General features: G+C 44.7%; 1 protein-coding gene across 3 annotated transcripts in view; it reads left to right on the top strand.

Annotated features, from left to right (window-relative positions):
• The window catches only part of bmpr1bb (bone morphogenetic protein receptor, type IBb), a 110,602-nt gene extending 99,439 nt beyond the window's left edge, over nucleotides 1-11,163 (top strand). For all 3 annotated transcript variants that reach the window (XM_042302195.1, XM_042302194.1, XM_042302193.1), the window contains 9 exons: nucleotides 531-633; nucleotides 1,220-1,322; nucleotides 2,521-2,617; nucleotides 2,730-2,868; nucleotides 3,550-3,742; nucleotides 4,037-4,334; nucleotides 4,553-4,728; nucleotides 9,377-9,507; nucleotides 9,604-11,163. In XM_042302195.1, the coding sequence (XP_042158129.1) occupies nucleotides 531-633; nucleotides 1,220-1,322; nucleotides 2,521-2,617; nucleotides 2,730-2,868; nucleotides 3,550-3,742; nucleotides 4,037-4,334; nucleotides 4,553-4,728; nucleotides 9,377-9,507; nucleotides 9,604-9,729 (1,366 nt within the window). In that variant the 3' untranslated portion in view covers nucleotides 9,730-11,163. The remainder of the gene's footprint in view (nucleotides 1-530; nucleotides 634-1,219; nucleotides 1,323-2,520; nucleotides 2,618-2,729; nucleotides 2,869-3,549; nucleotides 3,743-4,036; nucleotides 4,335-4,552; nucleotides 4,729-9,376; nucleotides 9,508-9,603) is intronic.
• The last annotated feature ends 285 nt before the right edge of the window (nucleotides 11,164-11,448 follow it).

Raw genomic sequence — 11,448 nt, 5'->3', positions numbered from 1 at the left:
CACGCACAGAGGCGCACGCACAGAGGCGCACGCACAGAGGCGCACGCACAGAGGCGCACGCACAGAGGCTCACGCACAGAGGCCCACGCACAGAGGCGCACACATTCCACAAAATTACAACCCTGTTGACACTGTCGACGTCTTTTTCAGACCATCTTAGAATCCACTGTGTCTAATATCTAACGTGTAATTAGCTTGCATTAATTAGTACACAGCAAAGGCAATTCCTCATATCAGTCACTATCCTGTAGAACTCTAATTCCGTGAACAGAAAATACACTGGTGTCTGTGCCACAGCCACTGTGGAACATATGAACTCAGACAGTGATGAGGTATTGAATTACAAGCATAATTACAGACAGATTCATGCCCACTGTCTCCATCCACGTCTAGTTTGCGTTTATTACACGTGATTGTGGTTGCCGATACAACCTTCTCAGCACTGTGCATTTTAGTCATGATGAATATATTATGTCGAAAGTTTGACTGTGGAACGGGCACAGATGTTGATGATCACGGTATCTCTTCAGGACTGATGGTTATTGTTTCACCATGGTGGAAGATGAAGAAGGAAGTCTCCCTGTGCTGACCTCTGGGTGTCTGGGGCTGGTGGGTTCGGAGTTTCAGTGCAGGGTAAGTCTGCAGTGTGTGTGTGGTGTGTGTATGTGAAGGCCGTCAAGTGCAGGCAGTCACTGTAGAAGTGCAGTTGAACCAGCTTTATAAGCTCTTGTAAAGTCCTTATCATCCCTCTATGACTCACTATACTTCTCAAAGGAATCTCTTCAAATCAGACCTGAAACAAACTATACTACCTCTACAATGAAAGCAATGTGTTAGGCCAGCCTTGTCTCGCCATCAACAAGCAGCATTGTAAATACCCTATGCAGATGTAGTATCTTCATTTGAGCCAGTTTGCAACAGCAGGAAAATGATCCTGCAGCAACAGGAAATGTAAATAAGTATGTGGATTATATATAGGTATTGATACATTTTTTGTTAGGGCAAATCAAGTCTGATATTTTAAAGCAGAAATGACAAATTGTAGAATCCTTTTTTAAACCTCTAGTTCACGACAAGTTTGCATTTCCTGCCGTGCAGGAACATTCCCAGCCACAAAATAGTGAAGAAATAAAGATGGTGCATCTGCAGTCCTTCAAACTGTTGTCTAGTAATTCGAGTTGTGTAGATGTAACTGTGTGTTTATGGTGGGTCACAACAGGACACAGGGAATGCCCGTCAGAGGAGGGCTCTGGAGTGCTGTACAGACCAGGACTTCTGCAATAAAGACCTGTATCCTGTTTTACCACCACCGAGGGCCCCTGGTAAGAAACACACTCAGTCACACACAGGGAATCTCTGTCCTCTTGTGCGGAAGAGGCTTTCAGAGTGGGCTCCCTCAACCTGCACTTGGGTGTGATGGGTAGTGACAGTTTAAACTGTTACAAACCACAGTGTATAGTGCTGGCTGGAGTGGCACTTGCTGCTCAGGGGGAAGACAGGGGAAGGCTGGAAGGAAGACAGTGGGAGGCAGGTGAAATGGAGCTGGCAGGCTTGGCTTGTTCTCTCACCCTCTAATGAAAAGGACAGCCTCTCCCCAGGGCCTGCTTGAGTTTCCTGCGCTGCTACGGATCTGAGATATCTGTCCATCTGTCACTCTTCTAGCTAGACACCAACACTGTGTGTGTGTGTGTGTGTGTGTGTGTGTGTGTGTGTGTGTGTGTGTGTGTGTGTGTGTGTGTGTGTGTGTGTGTGTGTGTGTGTGTGTGTGTGTGTGTGTGTGTGTGTGTGTGTGTGTGTGTGTGTGTGTGTGTGTGTGTGTGTCTGTGTGTGCGTGGTGCATTACGTCTATCAAAGAAATTAGCCGAAGACAAATTGATTTGTCAAACGCGGCAAATTATACCGTGAGATCATTTCCGCGTGTGTCTATCTTCAAGTGTATGTATGCATGCGTGTGTGTGTGTGTGTAAATGATTGACAGGAGGCTGGCAGAAAGGCTAGAGTCCCAGAGCAGCTTTGGGCCTCAGGGGTTGCCGTGGCGATGTCAGTGTGACACCCAATCTGTTTTTTTCAGGAAGGGGATATGATCGATCACACACTGAGAGGGGGAGAAGGGGGAAGAGGAACAAGAGAAGGGGGGATGTGGGGGAGGAGAGTGGAAAATAAGAGTTTGTCCCCATCTCTGAGATTTGGCAGGGTTTGGAATTAAACTGTTATAAACAGATGAATGGAGGAACTGGTACTGTTGAGTTGACCCCCAGTGTTAGGTTTGGCTCTGTGGATGTGTGAACTGACTGACTTTCTCTTCTCTCTCTCTCTCTCTCTCTCTCTCTCTCGCTCTCTCTCTCTGACTCTCTTCTTTCTCTCGCTCTCTCTCTCTCTCTCTCTCTCTCTCTCTCTCTCTCTGACCCTCTTCTTTCTCTCGCTCTCTCTCTCTCTCTCTCTCTCTCTCTGACTCTCTTCTTTCTCTCTCTCTTCTCCTCTCTTCTCCTCTCTCTCTCTCGCTCTCTCTCTCTCCTGTAGATTACGTGGACAGCAGTATCCACCACATGGCTCTCTTCATCTCTGTCACAGTCTGCAGCATCATCCTGGCGCTCATCATCGTCTTCTGTTACTTCAGGTGAGAAAACACACATGGACTTGGACTCCGACTCACAACATAGACCAATGTAAGAAGAAGGATAAAGCCCTTAGTAGCATTACTAATGGCTTTACCAATGTGTCTCTTCCAGGTATAAGCGTCAGGAGTCCCGGCCTCACTACAGTATTGGTCTGGAGCAGGATGAGACTTACATTCCCCCTGGAGAGTCTCTGAAGGACCTAATAGAACAGTCCCAGAGCTCTGGATCAGGATCAGGACTCCCCCTGCTGGTGAGCGCTCAACACTGCACATCACACACATCAGCAACCAATGGCAAAATTAGTCCAGCAATACAGTGGTACTCTCTCAGTGGGTTAGTTATGTTGAATTAGATGCATAAATCGTGATTATGATGTGTGTTAGTTATGTTGAATTAGATGCATAAATCGTGATTATGATGTGGGTTAGTTATGTTGAATTAGATGCAGAAATCAGGATTATGATGTGGGTTAGTTATGTTGAATTAGACGCAGAAATCAGGATTATGATATGGGTTAGTTATGTTGAATTAGATGCATAAATCGTGATTATGATGTGGGTTAGTTATGTTGAATTAGATGCATAAATCAGGATTATGATGTGGGTTAGTTATGTTGAATTAGATGCAGAAATCAGGATTATGATGTGGGTTAGTTATGTTGAATTAGATGCAGAAATCAGGATTATGATGTGGGTTAGTTATGTTGAATTAGATGCAGAAATCAGGATTATGATGTGGGTTAGTTATGTTGAATTAGATGCAGAAATCAGGATTATGATGTGGGTTAGTTATGTTGAATTAGATGCAGAAATCAGGATTATGATATTAGGATATTGTGACCTTGACGATTACAATGTTCACTTTAGTTGTTGACGACGATTATTGTTTTATTGACGCTGACGACGGTGTGTGGGTGTTTTCCTGTGCTCAGGTGCAGCGCACCATAGCCAAGCAGATTCAGATGGTGAAGCAGATAGGTAAGGGCCGCTACGGGGAGGTGTGGATGGGTCGCTGGAGAGGAGAGAGAGTAGCTGTCAAAGTGTTCTTCACCACCGAGGAGGCCAGCTGGTTCAGAGAGACAGAGATCTACCAAACTGTCCTCATGAGACACGAGAACATACTGGGTAAGGACAGAGACTTGGGTGTGTGTGTGTGTGCTTCCTTGCGTGCATCACATCTCTACATGTGTGTGTCTTTTGGCTTGATTCAATCCGTAGGCGGGAGATCTGTATTGTAGCGGGATTTACATTTAAAGGCAACGATACCGTGTTCACAGTAAACGCTGCGTTTGTCGGCTCAACCGGAAGTTACCTTTAAATGTCAAACGCATTACAACGCAGATATTCCACGCTACAGATTGAATCGAGCCCTTTGCATCTCCTCATAGATCTCTCCCCCCCCGTCTCCTCCCTACCCAGGCTTCATAGCAGCGGACATCAAGGGAACAGGCTCGTGGACCCAGCTCTACCTGATCACAGACTACCATGAGAGTGGCTCTCTGTACGACTACCTCAAGTCCACCACGCTAGACATCAAGGCCATGCTGCGGCTGGCCTACTCCTCAGTCTCAGGCCTCTGTCACCTCCACACAGAGATCTTTGGCACCCAGGGCAAGCCGGCCATCGCCCACAGAGACCTGAAGAGCAAGAACATCCTGGTAAAGAAGAATGGGGCCTGCTGCATCGCAGACCTGGGTCTTGCCGTCAAATTCATCAGGTAGGACAGGAAAGGGACATCTGACATACATCAGGTCATGAATGTAGAAGTAACAAAACATCTTTATAGAGCAGATTTGTTCTACTTTGTTATGTTTCTATACTTTTCACTCCGGTAAAAATCAGCATCATTCCCGAAATGCAACGACTGTGTTGTTTTAATGGTGCAATGTTGATGAAAAGATGTGGTATTTCTCTCCCTACTCCTGCCTCTCTCAGTGACACCAACGAGGTGGACATCCCACCCAACACCAGGGTGGGCACAAAGCGCTATATGCCCCCAGAGGTGCTGGACGAGAGTCTGAACAGGAAACACTTTCAGTCCTACATCATGGCCGACATGTACAGCTTCGGCCTCATCCTCTGGGAGATCGCCCGGCGCTGCGTCTCTGGAGGTCAGACACGGCCCACAATGCTCTGCTTCACAATGTCTGATATAATTTTTAGATGTGAAGTAGACTGACATGATCTTTGATCATGTGCATGCAGACATTTGCCAAAATGCTTGTCCAATTAAAAATGTTTCTTATTTAAAGTTTATTTTTTTATCCTGTTCAGTAGGGGTGTACCTGTTCACCAAACCCACTGTTCGGTACTTATTGCGGTTTTGGGGTCACGGTTCGTTTCAGTACAGCGGGAAAATAAATTGACGTACTTCATTTTTGATCATTTGGAAAAAGATGCTAAACTAACCCAGGAATAGATCACTAACCATATAATGCCTGATGAGCGCACAATCAGGTATACACACTTTGTAGACACTCTCATAAAGGGGGCACGTCTGTAGCACGGTCCTTCTCATCTCCCACTCAGCAGGACGCAATGTTTTGGAATGTTCAGATAGAAACAGTCCGTCTAGAACAAACATGCCTTTCTGACATATAGAATAAGGAATCACATCAGCTCTATTCATGGCATTTCTATCTGCAACGCTTGGCAACTGAATGTGGCCCTGGAGGTCCATCTATCTGTAGTAAGCGCAACACAGGGTGCATTGGTCAATTAATTGACAACTTGGGCTTGGATTTGCTTATATAGAGTGGGTAGAGGTCTTCATGGGTCCAAAATGTTGGACCCCTTCCAAAATGGACCTGGGGCTTACCCACCCCGGGTCTCTACATAGGCTATAGATACCCGTTACAAACAGACCCGAGGACAGCTAATCCCATTCCGTAAAGACCTTGTTGGATGCAGACCCGGTCCGAGTGAGGGAAGCAGCAGAAAGGTAAATTGTTAAGCTACTTTATTAACTAAAGCTGATAAAACGCGAGGGAGAGGAGATTGAGGTTGAGGGGCTATGCGGTGTGTGTACTGTGAGCGAGTGACACAGGGAGCAAGCAGGATGGAGGGAGAGACTGAGAGAGAGAGAAGGCAACCAACCAAGCCGACTCACGCTAGTAAACTTCTAGCTTGCCATAGCTAGGTTATTTGTCATCCATCGTAGTATACAGAGTTTCTAACCTCTGTTAGAGTTGCGTCAATTCGAATCTGGTATCAGGATAAATATGACATTGAGTTACCGATTGTATACTATGTATTTTTATCAGCTAAGCAATACGTGGTAGATGCAATTTTCCTATATACGGGCTCTCTGTCCCACCTCGCAGGGAAAACAGAGAACTGACTTGTTCTTGACAAAGATATTATAAATATAGAGAGTAGAGACTATACTATAGAGTAGAGACTGGGCGTGGTTTAGACTCACCCAGCCGATCGTTGATTGTTGGCGTAGAGCTGGTCACAGACCTCCAGTTGATAGATGTAACTGTTGCTGTGAAGAATATCTATGCGCTCATGCTCGATACCGTTATCTCGCACCTGGCTCCTGTTATCTAACAAAAGACCATTTGTTCTCGCAACACTACGTTCTGAATGTGCCCCCCCCCTAACTCATTGCACAGTTCCTGTCTTCAAGTTATTCTGTATTTTTCCATCATGAGAAAGGCCTATGGCCCTGAAACTGTTAACAATGTTTCAAGTCAGCTATGTTGCATAACACATACATACATCCACACAAGCCAACAGCAGATACTATTCAATCACATATATGGTAACGGGCTATAGTGCATAACACAGAATCCTCATACCTCAGAAGCGCAACATTGCGAGACATCCGGCAATGCTTGCGAAACAGACCAAGCAGACCAGGCCGGGGTTTGAGAAGTCAATGACAAAAGGGGGAAATTCTTCCTTAGATGTTAATTTTCTCTCAATCTAAAGGCACAACCTAGATTTGAGCCAATGTCAAGTAGTTGAACATGTTAGACCCGATGACGACCGTTAGACCCGATGACGTGTTTCTGCGCACGAGCTTAGCTAGCCAGCATCGCCATGAGATCGCCTACAATTGTGATCAGGAACCTCTATTGGAGAAGCAGTTTCTGCCTATCGTCATACTGTCTTTGGTAGTACCTGTCTTGACTGCATCAAACCGAGAGAAGTTAGTTAGCTAAGCTAGCTCGCGAGGCTGCATGCTCTTTCCCCCTGTCTGACTCTTATAACAACAACTCTACCTGTTGGCTCTTGGTTGTTGTAGCATATCCTTCCCCCTTTTAACTATTAATTGCGTCATTTTAATTCTGTCTTTCATTGATTTGATATCTCCTAGCGTCTGTGCCACACACGGCTAAAAGGATCATTTGAAGTGCGGCAATTAAGATTCGAATTTTGATTACAACATGTGCATAGGCTTTAGTTGTTTTAACGGAATAGCCTGAAATGTTTTTTTTTTCTACTCATATGTATTCATTTGGGTTCACAGTTTGGACCGAACCGAGGTCCAAATAAATACGTGTTTCGTTACACCCCTACTGTTCAGTTATCTTACCCCCTTCCACTCTGTGTATCATCTTACTACTCTCTCAGCTGGGATGACACAGTATTTTGTATTTATTAAGGATCCCCATTAGCCACTGCCAAAGCAGCAGCTATTCTTCCTTGGGGTCCAGCAAAATGAAGGCAGTTTATATCATTTGAGAACATTTACAATACATTCACAGATTTCACAACACACTGTGTGCCCTCAGGCCCCTACTCCACCACTACCACATATCTACAGTACTAAATCCATGTGTATGTATTGTGTGTGTGTGTGCGCCAATGTTTGTGTTGCTTCACAGTCCTCGCTGTTCCATAAGGTGTTTTTTTATCTGTTTTTTTTTCAATCTAATTTTACTGCTGGCATGATTTACTTGATGTGGAATAAAGTTCCATGTAGTCATTGCTCTATGTAGTACTGTGTGCCTCCCATAGTCTTTTCTGGACTTGGGGACTGTGAAGAGACCTCTGGTGGCATGTCTTGTGGGGTATGCAAGGGTGTCCGAGCTGTGTGCCAGTAGTTTAGACAGACAGCTCGGTGCATTCAACATGTCAATACCTCTCATAAATAAAAGGAGTGATGAAGTCAATCTCTCCTCCACTTTCAGCCAGGAGAGATTGACATGCATATTATTAATATTAGCTCTCTGTGTACATCCAAGGGCCAACCGTGCTGCCCTGTTCTGAGGGCCAGCCGTGCTGCCCTGTTCTGAGGGCCAGCCGTGCTGCCCTGTTCTGAGGGCCAGCCGTGCTGCCTTGTTCTGAGGGCCAGCCGTGCTGCCCTGTTCTGAGGGCCAGCCGTGCTGCCCTGTTCTGAGGGCCAGCTGTGCTGCCCTGTTCTGAGGGCCAGCTGTGCTGCCCTGTTCTGAAAGTCCTTTTTGGTGGCACCTGACACACGACTGAACAGTAGTCAAGGTTTGACAAAACTAGGGCCTGTAGGACCTGCCTTGTTGATAGTGTTGCTAAGAGCATCGCTTTATTATAGACAGACTTCTCCCCATCTTAGCTACTACTGCATCAATATGTTTTGACTGTGACAGTATACAATCTAGTGTTACTCCAAGCAATTTAGTCATCTCAACTTTCTCAATTTCCACATGATTTATTACAAGATTTGGTTGAGGTTTAGGGTTTGGTGAGTGTTTTGTTCCAAATACAATGATTTTAGTTTTAGAAATATTTAGGGCTAACTTATTCCTTGCCACCCACTCTGAAACTAACTGCAGCTCTTTGTTGAGTGTTGCTGTCATTTCAGTGACTGTACTGGCTGACATGTATATCGTTTAGTCATCCGCATATATAGAAACTCTGGCTTTACTCAAAGTCAGTGGCATGTCGTTAGTAAAAAAATGCAAAAAGCAAGGGGCCTAAAACAGCTACCCTGGGGAATTTCTGATTCTTACTGGATTATATTTGATAGGCTTCCATTAAAGAACACCCTCTGTGTTCTGTTAGTAACTCTTTATCCACATTATAGCAGGGGGTGTAAAGCCATAACACATATGCTTTTCCAGCAGCAGACTGTGATCAATAATGTCAAAAGCTGCACTGAAGTCTAACAAGGCAGCCCCCACAATCATTTTGTCATCAATTTCTCTCAGCCAATCATCAGTCATTTGTGTAAGTGCTGTGCTTGTTGAGTGTCCTTTCCTATAAACATGCTGAAATTCTGTTGTCAATTTGTTTACTTTAAATAGCATTGTATCTGGTCAAACACAATTTATTCAAGAAGTTTACTACGGGTTGGTAACAGGCTGATTGGTCTGCTATTTGAGCCAGTAAAGGGGGCATTAATATTCTTGGGTAGAGGAATGACTTTAGCGTCCCTCCAGGCTTGAGGGCACACGCTCTCTAGTAGGCTTAAATTGAAGATGTGGCAAATAGGAGTGGCATTATCAAGTGGCATTATCGCTATTATCCTCAGTAATTTTCCATCTAGATTGTCAGACCCTGGTGGCTTGTCATTATTGATAGACAACAATACTTTTTTTCACCTCTTCCACACTGACTTGACAGAATTCAAAAGTACAATTCTTGTCTTTCATAATTTGGTCCGATATACTTGGATGTGTAGTGTCAGCATTTGCTGCTGGCATGTCATCCCTGAGTTTGCTTATCTTGCCAATGAAAAAGTCATTACGGTAGTTTGCAATATCAGTGGGCTTTGTGATGAGTGTCAAAATCTAACATCTCTCTCTCTCTCTCCATGTGCCTCATGCCCTGTAGGCATTGTAGAGGAGTACCAGCTGCCCTACCATGACCTGGTGTCCTCTGACCCCTCCTATGAAGACATGAGGGAGGTGGTGTGCACCAAGAGACAGAGACCCTCCTTCGCCAACCGCTGGAGCAGTGATGAGGTAAGGAAGAATCTTTGTGATTCTGTTATATGCTTGACCTCAGTATACGCATTCATCTGCTGCTGTGTTTGATCTGACCGGGGTGTGTGTGTTCAGTGTCTCAGACAGATGGGGAAGCTGATGACGGAGTGCTGGGCCCACAACCCTGCGTCTCGCCTCACTGCTCTGAGAGTGAAGAAGACCCTGGCCAAGATGTCGGAGTCTCAGGACATCAAACTGTGACACGCTGCTGCTCCTCCTGCCGCCACCTAGAGGCACTCATCCCCTAGAGACATGTCCTTGGCCTAGGGCCACTCTGCCAGGCCCACGGGAGGAGGGCAAGGCAGGAGATAGAGAGATTGAAAGTGAGAGAAATGAGAATGAGAGAGAGAGGGAAAGAGCGAGTGAGAGGGAAAGAGTGGGTTTTCCCAGGTTCTGCTCTCTTCTTGCCCGTGCCACTGCCAAGACAGAGAGAGTCCCAGTGGGCAGTTTCTGTTCTGGGCCAGTCTGGTCTGAGCCGGTCTGGTCTGGTCTGGCATTGCTTTCTGTGAAAGCGGAGTGGCTGTGTGAGTTAGGGGAAAACACAAGGACAGACAGTACCCTCTGCAGGAGAGGAGTAGTCCCTCTCTTGGCCGTGAGGGACGGAGTGACGAGAAAGAGGAGTTCCTGCTCTGTCCATCTAAAGCCACATAACAGTATTGTTTCGTTTTCGCGGTAACATTTTATTACATCGAACCACAGTAACGCCTTCAAAACCCTTCAGAACAATGTCAGAATGTTCATGAAGCTTAATGCCATGTTTATGACATTGTTATCTAGGGTTATGGTTTCTAGTTCAAATAAAGACTGTTTTTTTCCCCCGTTGTGCTTCAGCAACTGGCCCTATTTGTTTATCTTCAAACCCAGGTATTTGGTTCGATTCATACAGGGAAACACATTGCTTCAATATTGGCCATTTGGCTCTCCAAAGGAGTCATTCTTAATCGCCCCGAAATGTCTCTTAATCAAGGACTAACGATAGGAGAAAAGGGTCATCATTATGTTATGATTCTGATGAAGCTGGTGGTTAATTAAAAAGCATGGGAGTGATGTTACTGGGCAATTCCATGGTAACAGAGTGATGCTGAGAATCAGATGTTCTACTTTCAAATGCATGTCAAACAAAAGCCAATGATTGCAAAGTTAAACAAACCATGCAAAAGAAGGACACATTTGATCAACTTCCACTTAAAATGTAACAAAAACACATTAACTTGAAGAACAGTGCAGATGCTACATTTGATAAGACTGTGACAGTGTGTTTCTTGTTTGATATACATTTTAAAGTGAAAACTCTTGAGTTACTTCATGTGGAATTGCCCTAATCAGGCTACCTGAGACATGCCAATAAGATGGACTCAATCATGGTTGTCTTGCTACTATAATATTCTCGTTTTCTCCCTCTCACAGAATTGAATTGTAAATAACAATGTTGAAATGTATTGATAATGATGGACTTAATAATAATGTTATATATGTTTTGGTTGTTTGCCTTTGACTTGTGTACAGAATAACTCGCTGAGTGTCCACTATGTTATGTGCCTTATTTAATCTGTATATATGTGTATAAGAGAGTGTGTGTGGACCAGGAGAACATTCCCTAATAAAATGTTGTCAGTCTCCATATTGTCTCTCTTTTAGATTATATTAATTGCTCTCTCACGAACGAACACACACATACACAGGAAAACTGCAGAAAAATCCTAAAGGAAATCCTACAGGAATCCTAAAGGAAATCCTACACCTTATGAATCCAAAGAGAAAAGCAGGATAAATAGATTCAAGTAAGATCAACCAAAATGTGGGTTAGGGCTAGGTTTGGGGTTGATCTGGGGACATGAAGCTAGGGTTAGTTAAGGTTGTGGTAGCTAGTGTTAGGCCTCTATTCAATCCGTGTCGCGGAAGTTCAGAGATACAGCCTAT

Source organism: Oncorhynchus tshawytscha, linkage group LG20 (genome assembly GCF_018296145.1).
Source record: "Oncorhynchus tshawytscha isolate Ot180627B linkage group LG20, Otsh_v2.0, whole genome shotgun sequence".
Taxonomy (NCBI): Eukaryota; Metazoa; Chordata; class Actinopteri; order Salmoniformes; family Salmonidae; genus Oncorhynchus; species Oncorhynchus tshawytscha.
This window is presented reverse-complemented; position numbering and strand designations above follow the sequence as displayed.